The sequence below is a fragment of the Ascaphus truei genome, chromosome 5, assembly GCF_040206685.1.
Source record: "Ascaphus truei isolate aAscTru1 chromosome 5, aAscTru1.hap1, whole genome shotgun sequence".
Classification (NCBI taxonomy): domain Eukaryota; kingdom Metazoa; phylum Chordata; class Amphibia; order Anura; family Ascaphidae; genus Ascaphus; species Ascaphus truei.
Genome location: NC_134487.1, coordinates 292928341 through 292955990, shown reverse-complemented (window position 1 = coordinate 292955990; position 27650 = coordinate 292928341). Strand labels below are relative to the sequence as shown.

The following is a 27650-nucleotide window of genomic DNA, read 5'->3' as shown; positions in this document are numbered from 1 at the left end:
ATATTTTAAAAGCTTCAAAGTCATATGTACAGTATAGGCAGTCCTCGGTTATCCAACGGAATCCGTTCTGGGAGTAGCGTTGGATAGCGAAACCGTTGTAAAGTGAGTCCCATGTTAATCAGTGGCGGTGAGCGTCGGATAACGCATTCCGGCGTCAAAACGGTCCTTAGGGTTGAATTGTAAAGCGTTGGATATGCCATTCGTTGTCAAGGGAAACGTTGGATAACGAGGACTACCTGTATTCTATTAAAACAAACAATGGAGTCGTGTTTTTTTAAGAAACCTTTTTTTTTCCTGCTAGTTAACCCTCTGTCTTTTCTATTCTAACAAATTCTAACAAGCTTTAAATGAAAAAAACAAAAAATGGTTAACATGGAATAAATAAATCTTAGCTCATCCCAACATCATACTAAACTGAAAATCTGTTATTACGCAAAGCCAAATTCATGTTTCCATTGCAAAAACATAGAAATGTCATGTTCTTTATTTCATGTAGATGTCTAGAGCCATTTTACCCACATACTGTATTCACTATATAGATTCTGAAGGTACATACCGAATAAATGCAATCTCTTCAAATGAAAAATACGCGTTAGCAGAGATAGACAATGCAGAACAGGAGTGGACGTCCAGTGATAGGATGATGGACATTGCATGCAGTTATACTGGAGGAGAAGTGTTAGCTGGACATTACCTGGCAGTCCGGCAGTCTAGCCGCCTGGTTAGTTGTGAGCTGTGTGGCGGTGAGGCAGCAGACTGCTGACAATCTACAAGAAACTGATCAATTAGACATATATACAAAGACATGACACAGTCCAGGGTTAGACACAAACATAAAGATTTAGTGAAGAATGTTCCCAAAACATGGTTCCTCGGTACAGATAAATGCTAATTCCTTGTACAGAGAGTTACAAAGAAGCCAGGTTTTGTGGCTGCCTTTAATACATGTACAGTATGGTCCATCAGACACAATAAGGGCTAAAAAGTGATTTTACAGACACATTAACTCCACAGCTATAGATTAACATCACCCAGCTGCAAAACTGGAGCATATAAAAACAACACCAGGTTTATCAAGAGAAAAGCAATGGGGTTCATTTTCTTGCACCCAGTTTTGCAGCTGGGGAACTTTGCTATATAACCCCTGATGTGCCAAGCTATTTTGCTCCTATTTCACCGAAGTGTGATTTGGGGAGAATTTGGGGGTCATTTACAAACAAGCTATTTTAAAAAGCTTGACCATTTGTTCTCTTGTTCATTGTTTTTCCAGTTTGCCCTGGCTTTGAGAGGACATGATCCATCTTGGGTGTGCAGGTGAGAAGTTTGTGCTACTTTGCAGATCACCTAGAACTTCTTCTTAACTAGGACAACCCCGCATCCTAGTTTAAATATACATTTTTCTTGTTGTGTGGGGAGGGCAAACATAAAACATACTTTTCTTTATTTGCATGCAGCTGAAAGCTGCTGGTCCTGGCCTCTAAGTATGGGAAAACGCCGTGAAAACCCTGCAATTCGCTGGCGTTCTGGTATGTGTGCCAGGTTTTAGGATTTCTACATAACCCCCCACCCCCCCTCTTATGTGGAACAGGAAGTGTGTGGAGGGATTTATGTAATAGACATACAATAACAAGATACATTATATTTTGTATCTAAGTGGTTCATTTTCTCAAAATGTCAAGAATGAACTGGGTTGGAAAAACAGGAAGAGAAAATAAATCCCCTTGTGATGTCAAGATGTTGGCCATTTCTTATGTATTATCCAGTGCTGCCACTTACTTAGCAGAGTGAATGATATCTTTCTGGAATATTCCAAACCTGAAGAATAGATTAAGGTAATGATCAAAGTCTCCTGGCTGAAGACATGGTCCAAACAACTGCACCGGTTCATCAAAGAAGATGGAGGTCCATGTACTACAGCAGTTTTTGAGCAAAAATGGACAGAAATTGCGTGATTTTCAGCCAGCATCTCTTTGTGTTAATGTATAAACCTCTTTTGTCCCATGTGGGTCATGTTATGTTTGGGGGGGGGGGGGAGGGGGGTGGTTACATGAATTTAATGAGATGTATCTAATTGTGCACCTCTTTCTGCATCAAGAAATCCAGACGGTCTGTGTTGTAAACCTTCTGGTTTGGAAATCTGCACCAGATGTAAGAAACTGAAGCAACAAACTTGATGCGGCTTAAAGCACCAAATGGTGCCGTGTATCAACGTTTTTCTATGCGTTGATACATAGACCCTAGTTAATCCCATTCAAAGCAGATGCCTGTGCACTGATTTTGCAGCTGTGACTTCTTTATAGGTGCTCAAACTGCAGGCATCTCACTACAGATTTTCCTGGCCATCTGTATATTTTCCGAGTGACAATTATAACAGCTGATTTGACGACAATAATATTTCTCCCTCTCCTAATGACTGAAGTGTTTGAGTACCAGACATTGGCTGGCGATTCCATGTTTGTATTCTGTATGTATTGTATGCGTCCTGAATATTGAGCGATGGCCATCCTGCCCAGGAGTTATTCATGCCCAATATATCGAACTAAACCATAACCCCATACTTCTAAAAAATATATAAATGTGCTTTTTAGATGCGGAAAACCTACACAAAGTTTTTGTCATTTTACAGGACGACATGGATAAGACAAACGCTTAATGGCGAACAAACACATTACATTCTCAGTTAAATTTCTAGCTTACATCTGCAAAGAGTTAAATAATTAAAGCACTGTCAGACAATCAGCGCTAACTGTAGGGGCAGCAGCAGCAATACCCGGTTTCTTTCCAAATATGCTTAAAACTTTTAGAGTCACTAACTCTAGACTGCTCCTTGTCCCATAAACGCCAATTCCGGGATGTAAACCCTGGTTCTCTGACACCCAGAGTCAGAATCAAACCGGCTCAGGAATCCTCACCCAGGCCATGTATTTGGGATATGATAAAAAAAAAAAACCTATGACCTATCCATATACTGTACAAGCTAATTGCATGCATGGGTGTTCCTTCATTGGTTATTCCTAAAATCTGGTCTGGTTGGGACTCCCTGAGGAGCGGATTGAGGAACACTCCCCATAACCAATGAATCAACTTACATCAAAAGATACTTAGCCCATTTGCTGCTGGACAGACAAGCAACACCTAGAACAGTAGCAAATGGGTTAAGAAAATGTCATTTATATCCCTTGGTGAAAAGGAGAAAAGAAACACCAGAATCACTATCGAGAAAACTAAAATAGCCTTACACTCTTTGATAACTAAAATAATTCTGATAAATACAGTTCCAAGAGTAATAAACAACTTTCAACAGTGTATAAGGCCCATGCACTGAATGTCGCAAAATTGCCACGTCTTATACTCCGTTTCAATTGCGCTTGTGCGCGTAATAAGCTCAAATGCCTCAGTCGCTGCGTCAAAAACGATTTCTTTCATTTGTTTTGGCGCCCAGAAATGGGCTGCGCTTGGCGTGCAGATGTAAATAATATGTACTAAACAGATTATATTTCTGTGCAACACAAAATGAATTAAAATCAAAATCGGCCTCCAAGTTCCACTTCGCGTAAACCCAAACAAGAACCCTAAGAGCGTTAGCGGAGAATGAAGTTGCTGTATATCAACCCAAAACATGTATTTGATGCCTCATGCATGTTTCATTATAAAGGTTAACCAAATTGTATTATTTGCACCGTACAGCTATTATAAATAATATTGCACTAATAATAAATATTTAAAATGACTAGTTCTAACTAAAAAATACCCAATTCTGTTTTAAATCTTCATATATCGGATAAGACGCACCTTTTTGGGAGGTTTGTACCATATTTTTGCATTGACATTTTAACTCATGCATTTAAAAAAAATACAATCTTAGCACATAGGCCCCCCCCCCCCCCCATGTGTTTTATATTTTGATATTAAAGCACGTTAGCGGGAAGTGATTGCAGGTTGTGCCAAGCTCCTGCATACCTTGATATAGCTGGTAAAGAAGTAGAATGTAACTGTGTAAAAAATGTATCTCTTTATTGCATCATGTATAAAATCACAACAAGCTGGGTTGATAGCATACCTGTATTTTATTGCTGCTAAATAGTTCATTGTTCTCTAAACGTATAATTCAGTTCAGTTGACCATTGAACCAATACAGCCTGAAAAAGCCCCTAGCTCCATAACACAGGGTTTCATTATGACACACTGCCCTCTACTGACACACAACCTCATTGTCATTTCCTTCTTCAAAAAGTTCTAGAAGTCGTGTTGGTCCTGAGAAGTGTAGATTAATTTCAGGCTTTGATGCTAACCATTGAGCTCGTCATCAATATAAAAGTGTGTACACATGAAGGTGACCTGTGGGGTTCTGAGTGCTATGAAGCAGAGTAAATGAGTACCTCAGTATTAGGCGTTACCTTTATTGTTTGGGCTAACAATTCATATTATGAGATGAGCTTTCGAGAGTTCTCCTCTCTTCGTCAGGTAAAAAGGGCAAATGCTACATACACACAATTACATCAATGGATAATTGTCTTGTTGGCCTGGAAATTGGTATCATAGCCTGCAAATAAAATCTGCAACAAAACTACAACGCTTTGATAAATAATTGACATTCATCTGCCATAATAAGCTTCCCTACTGGCACCAAAATGTAACTTCAATCCATACACAAGATTGAGTACCTCCCAAAGAATATCTCCTGTTGACTCTTATGAATACATTTGGAGTGCTAAATTAACCTTATATTTAATCAAAATCTTTTCCACATATGCTTATTTCTGTGTATGCTGTGGGTTCAGAGTACCTTACATAATTCATGCTGGAATATGCAACTAAAATAAAAGTTGGTAAAATGGAACATTTTAACCAAGTAAAAGTTCTGTTATATTTGTAAGGAAAACAAGGCAACAGGAAAATGTAGATTTTTTGTTAACAGGTATGTACATTTATACGTTTGATTACATAAACGGTAAGCGAATGATCATTATCGTGTAGTCACTTTCACGAGTCTACTCCCTTTCCTGGTTATAATGTAGAGAAGATCAATGGGTCCAGCGTTTAATATGGAAACCAAATGAACATTGTTCAAACGGTGCATGTCATGACTGTGAGTTTGGAGGGACCAGAGTGGGAAATGACCACGGTTGCATCCGGCCCGTAATAAATTCCGAGCTGAACACATCTTATGAAAGATCGGCCAGTTACAAGGGCTACCATGCAGTATTCCAAACATATACATAAAAAAGACCTCATAATCCAAAGACTTACAGTACAAAGAACTTTAGGATTGCCGTGGTATCAGGGAGATTGTGGGTTGACTGATTTCCTGACAGGTTTTCTCTCCCTGAATCCCCTGCTTGTCTCATTCTCACATTAGAGTAACAAAGGAGGGAGAGGGTGCACGTGGAATGATACCTTTCGTTGGACCAACAAGTAGTTGATATGTTACAAGCTTTCGAACCTCTCGAGGTCCTTCATCGGGTCCTACCCTACGCTGAGAGGTTCTAAAACTTGTAATATCAACAACTTGTATGTTCAACGAAAGATATCAGACGTTGCACCTACCCCGTCTGACATTAGAGGCTCTTTTCCCCAAGTGAGGACAGTGATACCATTAGACCGAAGCTCGGACTTGATCTGATTCTGTTTTACCATGTTGTTTGATCCCAGGCAGTGGGATGGTCAGAGGACCTTTCTTCCACTTTAAAAGGTGCAAGAAGTTTAGGAGGATCCTGCAGAAATAGGGATTGTTGCTTTCAAAAGATAAGGAAAACATTATTTTATTTTTTTAAATAAAGGGTAATGATCTGTTCTTTTTCATCCTTGGTGAATATGCTTCTGTGTCAGATGAATGAGAACAATGCATGATTTCCCCCCACTTAAATTGGTATATAAAAAAAAATACATGTATACATCGTTGATAATTCTGTCATTTATTACAACGACTTTATCAAGAATAATGAATTAAATTGAGTATCTACTTTTGAGGTAGATCAGTTTAGGATGGTGCTTGGCTACCTTCCACTCCTTGGGAGCTGCTGAATGAGTGCTACTTTGTCTGATTATCAGGCCCAAGTCGTGAGATTGTAGAATACTTTTCCATATCCAAATGGCCAAGTGAGTTAAGAAAAAAACGAATCAATTACTTTTTAAGTATAATTTCAGTCTATTAAAACAATGTAAGTTGTAAGGTAACAAACAGGTATTCCTGCTTACAGTATTTTCCTAAGATGTACACAACACAAAAACTGTATTGACCCATTGGCTTTTAACCATTATTCTATATATAGTATGTATGAATAACATTCAGGTTTATCTCAGAACATGAAGAATACCCACTTTTGTTTTATCATTGTATTATATACCTTACGACCTTAACCAACTATAATAGATGCATGATACAATAATACTTCTATGTAATCATGTATGCGTACAGGAATTATATGTTTCCTATTACTCAACAAAATAAACTGCAAGAGATTTGTCGTTCTGTGCTTTCGGACACTCAAACTAAAGCATAAAAGAGGCAGAAAAATACAGTCCCCAACCCCCAATCCCATTCATTTTTGGGACACAGAATAATTTCACTAAAGTGCAAAAATGTCAATTAGATTTGAGATAAAATAAATAGGTAGAACGTGGAATAAATATCTAAATGGTAAAATGACTGTACACTGTTGATTTGAAATATCCAAGTATAACTCATCTGCCACTCCATATGATCTTCAAAAAGTGTCCAATCTTCCGCCCTTGTGATGCCAATGGATACATGTTAAGGTGGGAGTTCTGATCTGACGAGTTACATTTCTTACTTCAGTCAATGTTGTATACATCTTGGCTTGTGCTAAGTACTAGGCATGGATTTGGCTTCACATTTCCACAGGTCCATTACGAAAGCATTTTAAGTTCCAAGTGGTTTGTCATTTCAGGTCATTGGAACTGTATGGCACACTGGCCAAGTGGAAGAAATAATTTATCGGGAGTTTTTAAAATACAGTGTATGCTGTCAGAGAGAAGGAATTCCTTTTTTAGAAGAACGCAGTAAACAAGAGTAGGTTTATTATTAAAATGAGTCTTTGCATCAGGGCTCGTAAAAAAGGGCCAATGTGTCTGTGATAATCTAAAAAGAAATTGAGGACAGTCTATCGCCATTGTAAATGGTCATGGAACTGAACACTACGGTTCTTCATGCTGTTCTCTGTTCTTCCTGTCATCACTTATGGTCTGGAGAACAGATCCAGGATACAGGCAGCTGAAATGAGATTCCTGCAGTAAGTTACCAGATAGCCGCACTTGTGTCACCATTACTGAGAGTCTCCTTTCCCAGCTGCTGCCTCACTGTCCTTAACAAATCCCAATTCTTGCTTTAAAGGCCAACAGCTCGTCCACTGCTTACAGAAACTCACAGATAATTACTAGGGGGTTGAGTGGCTCACAGCAAGCGTTTCATGCTTGAGAAGGCAACAGAGAATTGCAGTTTGAAGGGGCAGTTCCATATTGTTCTTCTTAAAACCACTTATGAATGTAATTAGCTTCCTTCGCAATTAGAAATAGCCGTGTTAGTCCAGTTGCGATAGTGCAGAGTGCTTGAGTACTTCAGTATTAAGTGATACCTTTTATATTTTACAATTAACCCCCTCGCCCCCCTCCTGCACACTGGTGATGAAAACATGGTCCCGTGTCTCACTGCCCCTTTCATCCATGTATTGCCCTGTCTGTTTATTCGCCATTCTCTGCCTTAGATGGCAATCTTGTTTTTCTTTGTTTACATCATGGTTAAATTCACGGAATCTCTGTAAATCAGTATCGCTGACCTAAGGAAGAGAGGAGAACTCACGAAAGCTTGTCTTGTAACATATACTGTTAGTCCAAATATAAAAGGTACCACTTAATACTCAAGTACTCACTTCCTTAACAAGAGATTTAAACATTCAAAGCAGCAATCCCGGCCGCTTCTCCCGCTCCCCCCATATACCCTTATTTTTTTAAGGATAGGAATCGGGGGTCTATTTCCAGCTCTGGAAACACCCTAATCCCTGAGATACGTACCGGTGAAGGTACCGCCGTTTAGAAACAAAATGGCGGTTATAATCTCCCACGTTGCACGGGCTAATAAGATGCAGCAATGTCATCCGCCCCGGCTCCCTATTGGCCCACGTGACGCGGCGGAATTAAAAGCCAGGAGAACCAGTACCTTTAACAGTAAATATTTTGGGATCGAGGGAGTTTCCAGACCTGAAAAGAAAAACGCGATTCAGGAGATCACCTGTTCCCGTATTTTTAAAAGGGGGGTTCAATGGGAAGAATTGCTGCTTTAAATGAATGCTTTTTCTTTTTTGTTTTCTGCAAAAAAAGTGACTTTCTAATTTCTATGTTTCTATCTTGCCTCTGGTACTTTTTGTTCTGTACCTTTATCTCCTTGGCTAGTGATGGCCTCATAACTGGCTTACATAAAACAACAAAAAGTACAACAAATGTGGATTAACAATGTATTTATATACAGAAGTGATTACAAACAGTTTCATTAGCAAAGTGGATAAGTAGGGAGTAGGAGAGGCTCAGTGAGTAAAGACTGACAACACTGACACTGAGTCTGAATCAGGGGACCTTGTGACCTTGGGCAAGTCACTTTATCTCCCTGTGCCTCAGGCACCAAATACATAGATTGTAAGCTCCGTGGGGCAGGGACGGTGTCTGTAACATTCCTATGTGCTGCGTACCGCGCGCTATGCTGTCATTGTGACGCGCTTTGAGTCCTGTTGGGAGAAAAGCGCTATATAAAAGAAAGTTATTATTTTAATCTGATTATTATTACACAGCATGAAAACTCTCGAGCGTTTGCTCACTAAGGAGACATTAAAAGTTTCAGAAGATACTTCATTTTATTTGTTTTAAGACAATGCACTCATCACCTACATTTAACCTATTAATCATGCTATGAGTGCTATTAGTTCACTTTTGTCCCAGGAAGGCTCCTGTAATGTGTAGCTGGTGACTTTAGCTACGTATTGTTACAGAACTGACTTCCACTAACGTGACACAATGAAGCCAGAGGCAGTAATCATCCTGTTAGTATGTGAAGCATATTAAACATGTTCTTATGCGTCAATGTTTGCATTGACTTAAATTAACCACTGAAATAAATCAACCTTTAATCTAATCTGTTAAACCTCAAACACACACAACCCCTGTAAGCTCAAACCCAGACGCACCTCACCATGTATTTTTGTGTCAAAAGAAGTGTTCCTGGGTATGTGACAATGTATAAACAAAAGGCAGAGATCTCCAGTGCCACGTCCAACATGACCGATCACAGAGTTACATACGTATCTGTTTTTCCCTCATACATGAGGGTCACTTAGTTAAATGCTTCGGCCAACGCATTGTAAGCTTGCAGACCACGCCAAGGTGTCCCTTCTTTCAGCAAGTCCTCACACTCTCTCTGCGAACGTTCTCTTTACCGCTCTGATAGAGGAAGAAGTCCTAATAGACTGGCCATTCATGGTCATTCATGGTGTCACATTGGGGTTCTCTGTTAAACCGTAAAGGCGACTTTTGTTTGGCCAAGCACAGCAACAATTAGTTAGCTGCCTTTACTGTACATTTAAAACCAGAGACAAAACATAAAACACAGACAGAGCTCAGTGCACATCCAGTGAAACTCATATACGGTACAGTGCCTAAATATATATGTATAAATGTCTATTAAATAAAATGGTCTTTTAGTTTAACATTTTTGGCCAAAATTGTATGTAAGCCCCTGAGCCACTGCACGGCAGACCACAATTCCAGGGGTCCCTAACACTAATATAAATTCTTAATAACCTGTGCAATACCAGGAAGAATGATTTATAGTAAATCTGTCAATATTAGTTGCAAAGTTCTAAGTCTGATTGAAGCTTTTAATAACCTGTACATACAAAAAATGTTAAACTAAAAGACCATTTTATTTAATAGACATTTATAAATATATATTTAGGCACTGTACCGTATATGAGTTTCACTGGATGTGCACTGAGCTGTCTGTGTTTTATGTTTTGTCTCTGGTTTTAAATATATATTGCCATGCTCAGTAGCACTCCTCTGTGACACTCATATGCTCTTATATATATGTTGTGATTATTTTGGGGGTTCAATAGGAGCTTGTTAGGTGTCCAGTAAGCCTTTACTGTACAGTCTGTGTATTTTCAAACCCCGTGAGCTGTATTATTCCATTTGTAATCCTCTATGTATGCAGTTCATTTCCAAAGCACGTCACGATAATTATTCATGGACGTGCAAGCGGCCATGTCTGGGGTGAAATGCTGCCAGACATTAATGAAGGAAAGGATTCTGATATTATCCCTACCAAATCCCATGGTGGTGCAGGTGAGACGCGGGGTGATAAAGTGACTTGCCTGAGATCACACTGAGTGAGTGTGAGTGGCACCAAACCCGCAAGTCTATGTCCCCCAAGAACAAAACCTCTAACCATTATGCCAAATCTCTGACATTTTATTGTAAAGTGCTTTGAATTTGATATATCTATACCTATATACAGAGGCCGAAATAGATATTTTTGCACCCAGGGCAAGTTCCACCAACTGTGCCTCCCCCAATTTATAGAAACCCTCTCTCTTTCCCCCCACTCTCCATTAATATACTTCTCTTGCCTCCTTCTCTCTCTCTATCCCCTCTTGTCTCTCCCATATTCTCTCTTCCACTTTCTCTCCCTTTCATACTCTCTCTCCCCCTTTCTCTCACACTCCCCCTTTCCCCCTTTTTCTCCCTACCCTCATCCTCTCCACCTCCCTCGATCCCCCATTCTCTCTTCCTCTCCTCCATTTTCTCTCTCCTCTCCTCATTTTGTCTCCTCCCCCCCATTCTCTCTCCTCCCCGACATTCTCTCTCCTCCACCCCCCATTCTCTCTTTCCTCCCCCTCAAGATTCTGTCTCTCCCCCCCTCTCATTTAAAACTCCCTACCTGTGTGTGTGTGTGGGGGGGTGGGGGTCCATTCTGTTTGCAGACACTGGAAGTTGTGACGAGTCGGACTGCTGGGGTGAACCCCAACCCCACTTTCCTCTACCTGCCATCCTCCTCCACTGCCTTCCTCCCGTCTGACCTGCGCCCACCCATACAGATTCAGCTCTATATCCACGTCAGATTAGTCTTCCTGTCAATGCTACCAGTCTCTTTTTATTCCCCCCCCCCCTTCTTTCCCCCCCCCCCTTCTCTTCTTCTGGATAGATGATGGACAGTTAAGCAATTTGTGCATGTTAACCTACTTCTATTTATCCTGAGCAACGAAAGCCGGATTCATGCATAGCAGTGTTAATTTGCCCTGAATTTTGGCTCTGAGATGTGTACCCTCACGTAGAGTTTAATCTTTATGGTAACAATGTATTGTATGGTAACACTATTTTCTGAAAGCCCTAATGTCAAATGTTTTCACGGACACAAAGATATATCACCCAGAGCAGCCCCATCCACTCTCTCTCCCCCAAGGAAACATTTTTAGGGGGGGGAATTGATTGAGAGGAGGGGGTAGAATTGAGTGAGGGAGGAGAGGGGGTGGGGGGAGAGAGAGAAGAGGGGAAACTATATCTCTTGCAATTTTTTTTTCAAGTAACATCAGTGTATAGTTATTGTTTTAAGATAAATAGCTTCAAGCTGGTATATCTTTTATCTTGTATTTATGAAAAATCATCATTTTTTTCTTTGGGACACGGTCAAAAATGTGTCTCTTATACTGGGTCACAAGAAATCACGTTTGAAAGACACTGATCTACAGCACTTATTCCCTCACCTGCTGCCTCTGCAAATCTCCCATCATACCACTTAGATTGTAAGCTCTTCGGGGCAGGGATTGCCTTTCCTATCGTCTGACTTGGTTTGGTGCACTTATTGTATTATATGTATTGTATATGTATATTGTATTAAGGTTCCAACTGTTTTGCACAGGGGAAAAAGTATAGTCATGTTTTATCGTAGAAAAAATTCATGGGGGAAAATGTGTTAAAAATAGTTTTTAAACTGGAGCGCACAGTTCAGATAATTCTTTTATTACCTACATTCTATTTCCGTAATATATATATATATAATATATATATATATATATATATATATATATATATATATATATATAATATATATATATATATATATTCAAACCTTTGGGGGTTGACATCATGCTCTCTTAAAATGATGATGTAATTTATTTGTGAGCCAGATTTGTTGTCACTTACGAATAGGTGAGGTGTGTAATTAGAATGAAAAGTCCAATGAAGCTCTCAAATCATTCCTCTTGCGAGTATTGAAAAATTAGAAAAGAAGGTTAGTAAAATAAATGGCAGAAATGTTACCATACAGAAGGATCTTACAGGTTATACATATGCAGAGTTTATTACATAGTGCAATACTCAATTGATATACAGACACATAGAAACGACAGTATAGATCTTTGAAATGGGTAGAATAACGGGGAATACATAACATATTAAGGCACAGCGGCTAAAAAACCTTCAGGAAAAAGTCGAGAAAATGATTTGTGGCAGTTAATATGGGCACAATCCTTCTTTCCCCGCCACCCCCCCTTCTTGCTTTTTATGGGGGATTGTTCAGATCTCTGCATTACATTACAGCTCTAGAACAATTAATATTTGTCATTATCCAACCATGTTTTTCCTTTTCTGCTGTGTTATATGAATGGACATTTCCCAATATATGAGCTTATTAATCAATAGCAACCATGTAAGAAAATCAGTTTTTTTTTGCCTTTCCCACTGGTTCGAATATTCTGAAATATAGTTCTGGTTGTGCCACAATAATCCAGTATAGTGCATATTATCTGCATAGGTTTTGCCAAAAATATACCAAGCTAGAGTATGGGCTACTGTATTTCATCATCCTAACAATGAACACACCATGAACTTAAATCTACTTACACTGACCCCTAATGTCTCTAGTGGTCTCCGAACATGCCACATACTGTACATCTCATTGTTCCTTTCCCCAAATTTTAACTTCCTATCACTGTGCTGCATCACCGCTCCCTGGATTTTAGCTCGTCTATATAATATGTCAAACAAACATGATGTGATGCAGAGTTATAAATCTGACTCATACCTGTCTCATTCCTGTGTGTATCTCTTACTCTGAGACCCGAAGTTCTAAAAACATCACAACATAATATAGATGTTATGAGCTCCGTGCCCAGAGGTGGGGCACTCCAGTACTCAAGGGCCACCAACAGGTCAGGTTTTCAGGATATCCCTTCTTCAGCACAGGTGGCTCAATCAGTGGCTCAGTCAGCGACTGAACCACTGATTGGGCCACCTGTGCAGAAGTATGGACTGATTGAGCCACCTGTGCTGAAGCAGGGATATCCTGAAAACCTGACCTGTTGGTGGCCCCTGAGGACTAGAGCTGGTCATCCTTGCCATACACACTCAGCTGTAAATACTAAGGAGCGTGCAAAGAAGATGGTGTTTGAGGCTAAAAAGACTGGGTTGGCAAAAGTTATAGATCATTATGCCATTTCATACATTACTTAATAGGGACTTTGCCAAGTTTTGTATAAGGCTGTTCAGCCGTTTAAAGACGTGCATAAAAGGCCATAGTTACTTTTCTGATATAAGGCACCTTGTAGAACTAGTGGACACCTTACAGAACATTTAAGTTATGGGCTGTAAGTAGAGATGGGCGAATTTGAATCCGCAGCGGATCGACTGGTTCCTTGGGTCCGTGGATTTCAGTGGATCTATCTGAAAAAGGGGCGATTTGCGTTTTGCGGATTTTGAATTATTATTACCAATACACTCCACGGATTCCGCAGTCCGGTGGCGGATTGTTACGAATCCGTCAATGGATTCCTGAATCCGCAGATTGGATTCTACAAATCCGTCCGCGGATTGTATCCAATGGCGGGTTTTGATGAATCCGCAGCGGATTGGAACCGCCCATATCCGTTGGCAGGTTTTACACCACGAAATGGATTCTGGGGGTAAAAGCAGCGAAAATCCGGGAAATGGATTTGGACGGTTTCGCCCGTCTCTAACCGTAAGGTGTCTTCCGGTGCCGGAAAGGGGTCGTATGGCAGAAGAAGTCTTAGTAAATACACTGGCGACACACTTTATTCGAGCTCGGCTAGTCCCACGAATTCGGGTATACCCGGGTGTATTGAGGTTTGTGACTGTTTTCTGCCCGAGTATATTGGGTTATTTTCTAGGCAGGGATTGAAGCATTTTATTCCCCCTGGCTGCAATACTGCACAGTATATATATATATATACTGCATTACAATTCATGAATTTATGCCATCTGGTAGACACGCGAAGCATTGCAGCCTATTAAATCCTAATCATTATCATTTAACAAATCAGCCGCCCATCAGCCAGGCATGAACCCAGGCTGGGAAGGCAAATGCAACGGGGCTTGTCAGAGGTGAGGAGCGGCGCATTCCAGGTATCTGCCAGGTACATACCGGGTATTTGCTCGAATAAAGTGTGTCGGTGCAGTAAGGGCCAAATAGTCCTGAATTTTTAAAAGACGCCATTGTCACCATGACAAAGCACAACGTCTACCTCTGCAATTTGTAACATATTTGACACATTTGCAGCGCTCCTTAGAGAGAAATACGGACCCAGGCACAATCGCAGTCTTGTGCTCCCTACGTATAACTTTTTTTCTAATCGTGTTTTTTTTTTTTTTTTTTCAAACGTCCTACTTACAGAAGGAATTTAAACCACAGTTTTTAGGGGGATTTGTGTGTATACTGTACATTTGTTTTTTTAAATAGTATTCAGACTGTAACAAAGTTACATTAAAAACAAAAAGCCTCAGAGTTCAATATAGACAAATGAAAATACTTCTCTCCTAACAGTCCTAGTATATTGGTGTTGAGGTCCGTAGTTAGAAACTAGTTGATTTTACTCCCAACAAGACAAAACATTCAGTTCATATTTGCTTTGTATAACACATTAAGGTTGAGTGGCCCCCTCTCGTGTATCCATCCCATCTCTTACATTATATCCTAAGGATGTATTTCTAGCTTCCAACTTGGCGATAACTCTTTGGTCCATCCCGCTTCTAACAAAGGGCGATTCATCTCTTCACTACCATTACTTTTCATATTGTAGCTGATTTGAAAAAGATTGTGTTTATAAACTATTATTTTGGATATACTACCCAGTAGATATATGTATTCATCTAAAGATATATACTATATAGGATACTATTAATTGGCTAAACATTACGTCACTAAGACATAGGATAAAGTATCTGTCATCTAAATTTAGCATAGGTTGAACTTGATGGACGTATGTCTTTTTCAATCTCATCTACTATGTAACTATGTATATTGAGCATATATTTTTCTTGGCAGTGATGTAATATTGTTCTGTACACAATCATTGCAGGTACGATGGTTAGTAACACAACGGATTGAAGGCCACTCGAGAAAGAACCAAAGAGAATGTTTTCTATCAGCCGTTCCCCGTGTTCTCAACAACTGTACAGGGCCAAATGTCATTATATACTAACATAAACTATCCCTTCTCGTCTTGCCTTTCATGTTCAACATTTCCCTGGGCTCTTTTAACAAGTCACCATTAGACCCTCACTGTCCAATATTTACTTAGAACAGGGGTGGCCAACTCCAGTCCTCAAGGGCTACCAACAGGACAGGTTTTCAGGATATCCCTGCTTCAGCACAGATGGCTCAATCAGACTGAGCCACTGATTGAGCCGATGCAGGGCAATCCTGAAAACCTGATCTGCTGGGGGTCTTGGGGACTGGAGTGGCCCACCCCTGGCTTAGAACATGTTTCCCCGAACCTGTTACCTTCTCATTGTTTTAAGCAAACCTTTTCTCCTGTATTTCTAACCATCACCTCATCCCTAGCATCAGTTCATAAGAGGTACACATTGCAGGGCCCGCCCTGAATCACAAACATGTCCTTACATATTTCCATCGGCAACAAAAAAAACCCCATAACCATGGAGATTGTGAGCTTTATTCCCTGGTATCGCCCCGTGTATACACTACTGCAGAAACAAGGTAAAGCTTTTACTGGGTTGGTGCTGGATTAAAAATAGTTTCTGGGACATTGGTGTTGCCTGTGTAACTGGGACTTGTTAGTGGCCTTGAAGAGAGTAAATGTGTTGCCTGATATAGGGATAGAGGGGTTGGTTCATTCATACGGTAGTTGGTTTGCTGCTGCAAATACCTGTGGGTGGCTGCAGCAAGTGCGTAGTTGTTACCTTTTTGTCTGGAGGGGACAGTTGTGGCAGATACAGAATGTGGGTCTCTGGTGCTGGGTGATGATGCAGTGAAACTGAAGATGTTTTTCTGTTGCCTGGAACTAGGAGATTCTGAACTGTATAAAAAGCTTTGTCTGGGAGCCTGGATCGGAGAGCTTCTGCAGTGTGAGCTATGCTGTCCTATGCTTCTCGAAGCTGGCAGCTGGTGGAAGAGGAGAGAAGATGGTTTCTCTGGGCTGGAGTTGGTTGATGGGGATGATGCTGCTGACGCCCTGAGTGGTGTCCTGTCCTGTGCTGCTTGGAACGGGAACCTGGTGCAATACGAGGGAAGCGGGTTCCTTGCAACTGGAGCTGAGAACTGCTGCAAAGACAGCAAAGTTGTTACCGGGTGTTGGTAGCTAGCTGGGTGACGCTGCATTCAGAGCTTAACTGCTACCTGATGTCTGCACAGGGGATTGGCTTGAAATCAGACTGATGCTGTTCTGCGCCCCTTGATCCTGCGGTCGCTGCAGTGTGAGTCTAGATATTACTCGCTCTTTAACTTTGGGAGAACCCATGGATATACCATATACAACTAGATCCCTAGGTGTTCCCATTCCAACAAGGGGAGGTGGCACTGACTTATTACTACACAAGTGAAGATGCTGTTACTTAAATCAACGGTGGCAGTTTGGGTTACCTTTTTCAACAGAGCAATAGATTTTGTAACTTCTATAGATAACAACGTTGCACTTAAATTGTAAGTTATTTGGGCCACAGATTCTCAATTTCCAGTATATTTTATTTATTCCCAGCTATTTTCTATGTATTGTGTAAATATTGTACGGCATTTTATACTAATAAGAGTACATAGTCAGCACTACACACACATAATATAACTTTTCTATTTTATATGCAATGTTCTTCTATTCTCAAGTGCTCTTAATCTTCCAATTCACCATAGCTAATATTTGCACTAGCCAGGAAAGAACCTACTTAAGCTAGCGGGGTTCTTTCAGTAGCTGCATGGCACAAAATAATAAGACATGTGGTTTTTAACAGCATAGGAATGAGGTCAATGACATCATCCACTTTTTACTTTACATGTAATTGTCATTTATGATCATACTTATACAGTATATGTAATTAGGCATGTTCAGTAAAACAAAGGTATGTACAGTATACAGGTTAGCTAGAAACACACAAGTCAGTGTGAGGCAGAACTTTCAACTTAATAACAAGCTGAGACTCCAGACATAGATTTACAGCTTCAACATGCAGGCATCTAAAATAATCATTCAAGCTTCAAGCCTCTTATTATTTTTTACATTTTAGACTCCGAAGCCACATTTCTGCGAGTGTCAGAGTTTGCACTTTTTCAGATGCAACCTCTCGCTCACACAAGTAACCAAAACTGGAAATAATTACAATGATTATTTTTCCCAACAAACCATATCTCCATTAAATAAGTTTTTTTAACGTACAGTAAGTGAGCACATCATGGCCTAACGATTTTGTTTTTAGATGCCTCAGGCTCTAGTATTTGTATCAGTAAGTTAGGAAATAGGTACACTGTATTGTAGTCTAGGGGGATTCGGGGCCAGGGGAATATTTTGTTTATTGCGGAATCTTATGCTGGGTGTATACTGTGGTCTTTAGGGCCTCTGGGACTGCGTGGGATGACTGCAGGGGCCGCGTGTGGTTTCCTTGGGCCTCACAACTGGCTGGCTCATCGGGGTTCACCGGAGGCGTTGGCTCGCCAATCTTTCCGATGTGCGGGGGGCTTCTTGGAGGGTCGTCTCCGGCGTCTCCTCAGTGCTGGGGCGGTTGCTCTTCTGCGGTGGGAGAGGGATTCCTAATGCTTTCAGGAAGTTCTTGGCGTCTTCAGGGGTTGTTACTGTGTGGTGGCGGCCATTGCGTAGAACCACTAGTTTGAAGGGGAATCCCCAGCGGTACTTTACCCCCTGGTCCCTGAGGTAGGAGGTGAGTGGGCACAGTGCGTTTCTTTTATTTATTGTTAATTGGGAGAGATCGTTATAGAGTTGAATTTGCACTCCATCCATAGTCACAGTCCTCATTTCTCTAGCCGCTGACATGATGCGGTCTTTAGCAGAGTATGCGTGCATTCTCAGCACCACATCTCTGTGACGGTTTGGGTCCGCTGATTTCTGGGCCAGGGCTCTGTGGGCGCGATCTGTGTGTAGGTCATGTTCTGAGAGATCCGGGACGAGCTGCAGGAAGAGTCTGCGGAGGTATGGTTGGAGTTCTTCATGGGTGATGGATTCAGGTATATTTTTGAGGCGGATGTTCTGCCTCCGCTCCCTGTTCTCCATGTCTTCTAGTTTGTCTTGTATGTGTCGGATCGCCTCTCCGCATCACAGTACTTCCTCGTGGGTCTCAGCCTGTTCGTTTGAGATTCCCTCCATCTTCACCTCCAGATCTTCCGTCCGCTCCGTCAGCGCTTCCACCTCTGCCCGGATGGTTTGGAGGGCCTTTTCTGTGTCTTCCTGTACTCCCCTCCTCATTTTAGTAATTAGAGCATCAAAAAAGTCTTTATTTAGGACGGGGGGGTCCGAGTCAGTCGGGCTGTGTCGGGCGCTGCGCGCCTCGTGCTCTGGATCTTCTCCGGCGCCATCTTGCTCCTCGGGACTGATCTCAGCCTGGCGTTGCGCCGGAGAGAAGAACTTGGTGACGGGGCATTGGTTTTTCCTCTGCGGTTTCCCTGCCATCTCTCCGGTGCTTATTCCTGGTGTGGGGTCAATTTTCGGGGGGTTTGGGATGTAGAATCAGCTTATTCTAGTGTATAGATTGGTGAGGGTGCCGGGAGCTCCTCCACTAGCAGACCATCGGCTGTGACGTCACCGGAAGTCTCCCAGGTACACTGTATTGTGAATTCCAAAATTAAAGCCGGGTTGCAGGTGTGGCCAACTCCAGTTGGCAAGGGCTACCAACAGATCAGGTTTTAAGAATATCCCTGCTTCAACACAAGTGGCTCAGTTATTGACTGAGCAACTGATTAAGCCACCTGATCTGAAGCAGGGATATCCTTAAAACATGACCTGTAGGTGGCCCTTGAGAACTGGAATTGCCCACCCCTGCTCTGTTGAAATACTTCCTTTCTGTGCTTGGTCAGGAAAATATATTTGGGAAGCCTTTAAAAACACACCACTATAATAATAATAATAATAATAATAATAAATAATCCCCACTATTCGCTTTCTGATCTTAATATTTTAGCTAACATGATATTGTAGATGTTTCTGGTTTACTAAATAATGGCATGTACTTAGTATTGGGTAGAGGTCTCTTGGTTTCAATGCTTCCATGATGTAGACTAGTGACCAGATAACAATGATTGTAATACTTCAATCCTTGAGGTTCACTATGCTATTAACACAGCTTATTTTCAGACCTGTCCTTTCAGAATGGTTATTTATTGAGGCCTCCTTCTTGCAAGTCCAGCTGAAGAAAAAAAGCCGTGTCCTCTGCATGTCTTTGCAGGATTCCTGGGGTGTATGGTACGTTCGACAATGGAATCTTTCCCGTGCATCTGACTTCTTCTCACAGAGATGCTGGTTATGTTTCTAAACGTCTTCTTCCTGTACATTAAGTCGCTTGTGTGGCTTGGTGTTAAAGGCTTCTTGTTGTCATAGTGTTCATCAATAGGAGAAACAACGCTGGCTTTCTATAGAAAGTCTTTGGTGATATTTACAGAATGTGGCACACTAACCACCTGAAGGTTTTAAAAATGTTTAATATCAATGATCCCAGAAGGTCTTGTCTGTGCTTCACTAAATATATATTTCAAAGACTATTATATTCACATACTATTGTTTCTTTTTCAATATATACATTGCAATTGATTGTGGTTTACACAAGTGTGTTAATTGAGCAGCAAAAGACATAAATATTTTCAGCTTCTCTCTTCTGAATACGATTTGTATTGAATTGTATTGAATTGTATTGAGTTGTATTGAGCACCATAAAACATTGCTGTAATAAAATAATACATAATGCTATTTGTCTTAGGATGCGTGGCTGACAATGCCAGGGTACACACACTTGCTCCTCACTCTTATATATTTTATTTATTTCTAAAATGTTTTACCAGGAAGTAATACACTGAGAGTTACCTGTCGTTTTCAAGTATGTCCTGGGCACAGAGTTATAACAATACATGGTTACATTAAAAGAACAGGGTTATACAGTCAATTCACAGACATTTCATGGACAGTTAAGAGTTGGAAAATTGGATACAGGGAATAAAAGGGCTTTAACATTAACGAACGGCAGCAAACGACTCGCACCCTTTAGCTGTCCTTCGGCTGCACCAAAGGCTGTCTGTCGTTGGGACGACGCAGATGTACTATAGACTGAAGGGGTTCCATTGCCTTCCTGGGTTATTACCATTCCAGAGGGTGGGGCTGACGAAACACAGCAGTAAGCAAATGCAGATATTAACCCTTAGCACGCTAATTCTGTGCAGAGGGGAACAGCTCTTGTGGAACCCCATCAGGCGTCCGCCTTTGGGGGCGTCACAGTTGTAGACTTATAGTGGTAAGAAGTGTAATGGTTTATAATCCAGATTATCATCTTTTTATGTATTTAGATCATGATTTATGGTCACTCATTTTATATACCTTCATATTCGCACTGTGAAATATTGCAGAGCCCATGTAGTAAGCATTGCAAATGGTGTTTTGTTTTGCGCAAATTGGTGAATGGAAATGTCATTTTAAATTGCACCTGTGTGCACCTATGTACTGACCTGAAATTCCTCCATCTGCACCACCCGCGTCAACAATCCTAATTTGGGGGGGTGGGATTGTACAAATGTATATGATATGTACTAAAATAAAATATTTCAATGTGCCCCCCCCACCTCAAAAAAAGAAAAGAAAAAAGGAAAAAAAGTGCTTCAAAATCGCCCGTCAAGTTCAACGGAGTAAAACTTTAAAAAGTGTTTATATTATCAGCGCAGAATTAAGTTATGTATCACCCAAAAATGTATTTGATGGAGCACAGATTTCTAATGATATAGGCTAACAAAATGTATAAGACCCTCATGCATAAAATGCACATTTTATGAACGTTTCTTCTGGGGGGGTTTTAGCACTAAAATGTTGACGCACAAGAAAAATGTAAATATGACCTCAGTACATAGGCCTTCTATTTTCATCACTTTAACCAACCAATCAATTCATTAAGGCAAATATTATTTTAGATATTGTAGTCCAGGGTTCTTCAGCACTCAGTCCAATGGGCACATGAGTCCCTCAAGCCAGTGAGTGAGCTGTGGAGTCTACACTCATTTTACTGCACTTGCTCAAGTAGTATGGTGTCATTGTATTTTATCTCCTAAGATAATGAACACATACGATATAAAATGTTAAAAAATGTTTGTAACAAATTCACACTGCTATGATTTTATTACATTTTAAGTCTTGTTCAATACATGTCAATTATATACCAATATTCTGGCCTTCATTCATTTCTCTCACCCGGGCAAACGTGTTGAAGATCCCAATTGTACTAAGATCACCCATAGCCCCAGCATATACTACAAGCTTTTAATATCATCTAAACCAGGGGTGCTCAACTCCAGTCCTCAAGACGCCCCAACAGGTTAAGTTTTCAGGATAGCCCTGCTTCAGCACAGGTAGCTCATTCAAAGACTGAGCCTCTGATTAAGCTACCTGTGCTGAAGCAGGGACTAATTGAGCCACCTGTGCTGAAGCCTGAAAAACTGACCTGTTGCCGGGGGCTTGAGGACTGGAGTTGAGCCCCCCCTGCACTAGCACATATTAACGTGCAACATACTACTTTAAGGACATAATTATAAACTCAGCATTACAAAGCAATCGGCATACAAATCTAGATATAGGATGAAAGAGCTAGCATATAAAATACAAACATATGGGATTAATAAACTGACATACTAATGATAGATTAACATATAGATAAGATACTACATCCTTAACACGCATTCATATTCGATTAGGTTACTAATGATAGTATTGTTGATGTACCATTTTGAATATACTAACATCAATAATGATATAATGAACCATAGTTAGCTATAGTATTATAGGTTAAAGCACAAAACCCACGTGGGGCCGCCATTTTATTTTAATCCATTCTAATAGGTGGTTCCCCAACCTCTGGGCCGATCCCGGAGTTACAGAGATATTTGTAGTTTTGTGGAGCCGAGTTTGACACACACAAAAAATAAGAAATGTGGTGCCGGACTACAAACATGGCAGTGGGGTAACCAAGAGAAAGCCACCGTCATCCCCCGATGACGTCACAGCTTTTCTATCGACCTCCGGTGCAAACCCTAATCCCAGAGACCGTTCAGGGTCTACCAGTCTACTAGTGGACTCGCCACTCAGGATATCCGGGGGGGGGGGTCCCGGGCGCTAGGGCACAACGGACAAACTCCAGGGGACCCCAGGTTCAGGTGAAATGAAAAAAACTAGAACTATTTTAAGGTGTTTTGGTCCTATAAAAGTAAGGCTATAATAGGCTTGGGCGAAGTAACTAAACACAAAAATGTAATCATAGGATTAATACTCACAAGATAAGTGAACAAGAAACTATGAAACCTGTGGTATCTGTGCTTTGAACCATGATAACAATTAGGATTAAGTGATAATTTAAACAACTATGGAATATATGGCCACATGCCCAAATCACCCGCCAGTTCTCCTTTGAAATATTTATTCCTACAGAAATATCACTGGCTCATTTCTTTTTATGGGGGTATTATAAGAACACCAATTTATGGAAGTAATACAGGCCCACCAATTTCTATAGCAATACATTAGGCTGACCTCTTCCCATAGAAATATTGCGGCTCCTCACCTCTTCCCATAGAAACACGGCAGCGCCACCTTTTCTTCTAAAAATACTATAGGCCCAAACTATTGATCCAAAAGTACAGCAGTCCCATTTTAATTCAATTATAAAAAAGTGGGGTCTTACAAATGGGGTTGTTCCTCTTGCCACAACTTAATGCGCCCACGTCTCACTGTCCATACGGTTACTAGCACTATATGACAGGTTTAAGCAGCTTGAAATATAGGTTATGTCCTTAAACATCCATCCTGTTGGGGAATGCAGGGAAGTCGTGCCGGCTAACTGCTACGAGACAAGAGGTTTCGCTTTCCCACAGTTTATTCATAAGCAACGTAGACATTGAAAGCGTATGCACAAGAAACTGGTAGACATCTCAACTTCTCCTGTACGTACTACATCTAAGAAGAAGGTGGATACTTTGGTTGAGTGTAGACTTGAAACGGAAAATGGTAAGAATGAGAAAGTGAAAAGGAAGGCAGGTGACTCGGTCCATTGTCTACAAAAGAGGTTGGTCGGTGGTGTTGGCAGGAAAATTGTTGTGCTAACCACTCAATTACACTGTATCAGACGTAGCCAGGCGTTGTTTTGTAGTAAATGTCCCTACTGATCAATTAAAATACAACACTGCCTGTAAAAGAATGAGGTTCATATTGTCTTAACATTCTCTTCAATGGCACCTTGTGTGATGAAGCATGACCAGGGAGGTTCCAGGCGGTTCCCCTCTCCCCCCGCCTTGTACCCACATGCAACGTACAAATAAAGACAGGAAACGGGAGCTGGAGGTAAAATGGCCGCGGCTATTTATTTATACAGAAAACCTAATGGGGTAAATGCACTCCCTGCCAGAGTGTGCTCCTTTGACAGGAGGGGGAGGGGACGGTCAGCCGGCCCTCGAACCGCTGACCTCGTGTCCCCTACGCGAGCGGGCTCTCGAGGTCATGGATAACTGACCTTGCCCACTCGTACTCCCCCCGGGCTCAAACGGCCCAGCTCCCAGTCTGGCAAGAACAAGCACCCACCCCCCAAGAGCCGCCGCGACAAAGGCAAAACTGGTCAATGACCCCTCCTGTTCGGAACCTCGTCCTTTCACTCAGCACAGTATCAGCTGTTCGTGCTGTAACGGAACAAAGAACCATTAACACGGCATACAATGCATATGTCCACATTCCTGGGAATACCCTGCCCTGCTCAACCTTCTGCTGCCGTTCATTACATGATTGCAATCACTAACTAAGGGGATGGGTGGGTGGGAAATCGTCTGGCGGGCAGCCAAAGAGGATGTGCTGCCCGCCAGCCTGGCCTTAAGTAGGCCTTCCTGGAACTCCTCCCCTGTCCTGGGGAGGGAGGTGTGGGGGCGGGCCAGTGAGGGGAAGGCCGGACCCCCCCCGGTCATGAAGCCCCCCCGCCTATGGCTAGGGGGGCCGCTTGACCAGGGAGGTTCCAGGCGGTTCCCCTCTCCCCCCGCCTTGTACCCACATGCAACGTACAAATAAAGACAGGAAACGGGAGCTGGAGGTAAAATGGCCGCGGCTATTTATTTATACAGAAAACCTAATGGGGTAAATGCACTCCCTGCCAGAGTGTGCTCCTTTGACAGGAGGGGGAGGGGACGGTCAGCCGGCCCTCGAACCGCTGACCTCGTGTCCCCTACGCGAGCGGGCTCTCGAGGTCATGGATAACTGACCTTGCCCACTCGTACTCCCCCCGGGCTCAAACGGCCCAGCTCCCAGTCTGGCAAGAACAAGCACCCACCCCCCAAGAGCCGCCACCGACGGGTCTATTTAACCCCCCTTAAACTAGGCCCGTACCGCCAACCCTCCAGACCCTCTCGAAGCCCTCCCGGAAACTCAAATAAGTCTACCCCGCCTGGCATGCCTAGCAGCGGGACCGATGCTCCTCTACCGGCCCAGCCTGCCCTCTCCATTCCACCTGGGGCTGCCAATCGCGCCTGGGGCAGTAGTTACTCAACTTGCCATGCTTTTTAAAGATGCCCTGAGAATCGCTTTTTTCGCTGCACTATCCCTCACCCGGTCCCGGACATACCCACCTCCGGAGCCGCAGGCCGCCTTTGCCCAGCGCTATCTGGGATTTCGCCTTTTTTACTGCTGCAGGCTTCTTACCCGCCCTCAGTGACCCCTAGGGAATCGACCCTGGCAGTGGACTGGGCCACGCCTCTTCCCTTGCTCGCTCTGTGTCGCCCACTGCAAGCCTTGACGCATCTCCTCGATACCGCCCTAAACGCGACTCCTTACCATTACCCGATACGCCATATGCCGTACCTTCCACGGCGTGTCTCCATCAACCGCCCGCCGGGGCTGTTCCACCATCTGTGCAGTGCGTGATGCTGCCGGGTGGGTCCGCTACCGTGCCCCTGACCCCGGCCGTGGCTGAAGAATTGAAAGACACCGGGGTCCGGCTGATGGCTGTTGGTACTGGAATGGGATTCGCGGTGCCAGTGACCCCGGCCGTGGCCATCTGTGGCTTCCCGTGAGGAAGAGACCTGGGCTGCGACTTGGTTTGCCCTTCACCCGATGCCGGCTCCACGTAGTCGAACCATGCTGGGTTCTCTGCTCTACGAAACACATTGGCACCAACCGCGGTTGCGGTTGGCCGTCTTTGTCTCGTTGGCCCTGCCGACTCTGCAGGCGAAATCCTGACAGTGACACCGCCCGCGTCAGCAACGGGCGGCCGTGTGGCGTGCCGTGACGCCCTGTTCTGCGTCACGGTGGCTGGAAGTCGCCGCCCCTCCTTGGCGGGCCGCCCTGCGCGCCGATCCGCCGTGTCCTGCGTCCCAGCGGTCGAAGTCCTCCCCACCTTCGCTGAGGCCCGACAGGGCCGCTGTGACGCCCTGCCTCGCGGTACCGTGACCGAGGGCTGCCGCCCTGCGTGCGGTTGCTGAACTTCGCCTGCCGCCTTGCACTGCAGCACCCTCCGTGCTCCCTTCCTGTGGAGCGCGGCTTCTCTGCCTGCCGCCTGTCTAGCGCGCAATGCTGCCTGAGGGCTGTCGACTGTCGCCTGTTGCGTTGTGCTGCAGCGCCCTCCGCTTTGACGCCCTGCCTCACGGTACCGTGACCGAGGGCTGCCGCCCTGCGTGCGGTTGCTGAACTTCGCCTGCCGCCTTGCACTGCAGCACCCTCCGCGCTCCCTTCCTGTGGAGCGCGGCTTCTCTACATGCCGCCTGTCTAGCGCGCAATGCTGCCTGAGGACTGTCGCCTGACGCGTTGTGCTGCAGCGCCCTCTGCTTCCCCTTCCCGCGGGGAGCAGCCTTAGTGCCACGTGCTGGTTTCACAGAGAACGCCTGCAGCCACCGATCCAACCATGCCTCGTCATGGTTTTCCGCCTCGACTTGAAGAAGGCGTAACTGCTCTGCCATTGCTGCCATGCAGCCCGCTTCCCGTATGCCTGTCCAAAATTTTCGCGCGACGGGGCACCGGCCCGTCCCTACCCGGCCCTGCTTGCACGGGTCGTGACTATTGCCTGCCCCAGGATTAGCAACCCAGGGCCTCACGCGCTGTGACCGCTTGCCTCCGCCAGCCCCTCTCCCCGCACAGCAAACCGTACGCACCCGCGCGCATTTCCGTGTGCCCATATACACCCGCGCGCATTTCCGTGTGCCCATATACACACGCGCGCGCATTTCCGTGTGCCCATATACACCCGCGCGCATTTCCGTGTGCCCATACACACCCGCGCGCACCCATAAACATCCACACGCACCCATATAAACCCGCGCGCACCTGCGTGTGCCCCGCTACACACGCACCCTGCGTGTGCCCGTATACACAGACGCGCGCATTTCCGTGTGCCCATATACACACACGCGCATTTCCGTGTGCCCATATACACACGCGCGCATTTCCGTGTGCCCATATACACACGCGCGCATTTCCATGTGCCCATATACACACGCGCGCATTCCCGTGTGCCCATATACACACGCGCGCATTCCCGTGTGCCCATATACACACGCGCGCATTTCCGTGAGCCCATATACACACGCGCGCATTTCCGTGAGCCCATATACACACGCGCGCATTTCCGTGAGCCCATACACACACGCGCGCATTTCCGTGAGCCCATATACACGCGCGCATTTCCGTGTTCCCATATACACGCGCACATCTACGTGTGCCCGTATACACACGCGCGCATCTACGTGTGCCCATATACACACGCGCGCATCTACGTGTGCCCATATACACACGCGCGCATCTACGTGTGCCCCTATACACACGCGCGCATCTACGTGTCCATATACACGCGCGCATTTACGCGTGTCCATATACACGCGCGCATCTACGTATGCCCATATACACGCGCGCATTTACGTGCACCCCTATACCCATGCGCGCATTTACGTGCACCCCTATACCCACGCGCGCATTTACGCGTGGTTTTTATCATCTAATAATTACTACAGTATATTTATATAGTTTATAATGTCACTAGATAAAGAGCTCTACTGACATCTACGTGTGCCCATACACACGCGCGCTCATACACACGCGCGCATCCACGTGTGCTCATACACACGCGCGCATCCACGCGTGCTCATACACACGTGCGCCCATACGAACTCGCGCACATCTACG

At 43.6% G+C, this 27650-nt stretch overlaps 1 protein-coding gene across 11 annotated transcripts in view; it reads right to left on the bottom strand.

Annotated features, from left to right (window-relative positions):
• BICD1 (BICD cargo adaptor 1) overlaps positions 1 to 27650 on the bottom strand; it is a 222726-nt gene that overhangs the window by 4724 nt on the left and 190352 nt on the right. The window contains exons 8-10 of one of the 11 annotated variants that reach the window (XR_012801912.1): positions 16222 to 16582; positions 12208 to 12265; positions 3998 to 7234 (exon numbers count right to left, since the gene is read on the bottom strand). The exons of 1 other annotated variant lie outside the window; for it this stretch is intronic. Coding sequence is in view for 9 of the 10 variants with exons in the window: in XM_075602696.1 (XP_075458811.1) it covers positions 16028 to 16582 (555 nt within the window). In the remaining variant the exon portion in view is untranslated. Of the gene's footprint in view, positions 1 to 694; positions 778 to 3997; positions 7797 to 12207; positions 12266 to 13294; positions 16583 to 27650 lie in introns of those variants that run through there. 9 more of the 11 variants (XM_075602698.1, XM_075602700.1, XM_075602699.1 and 6 more) reach the window with 9 other exon arrangements.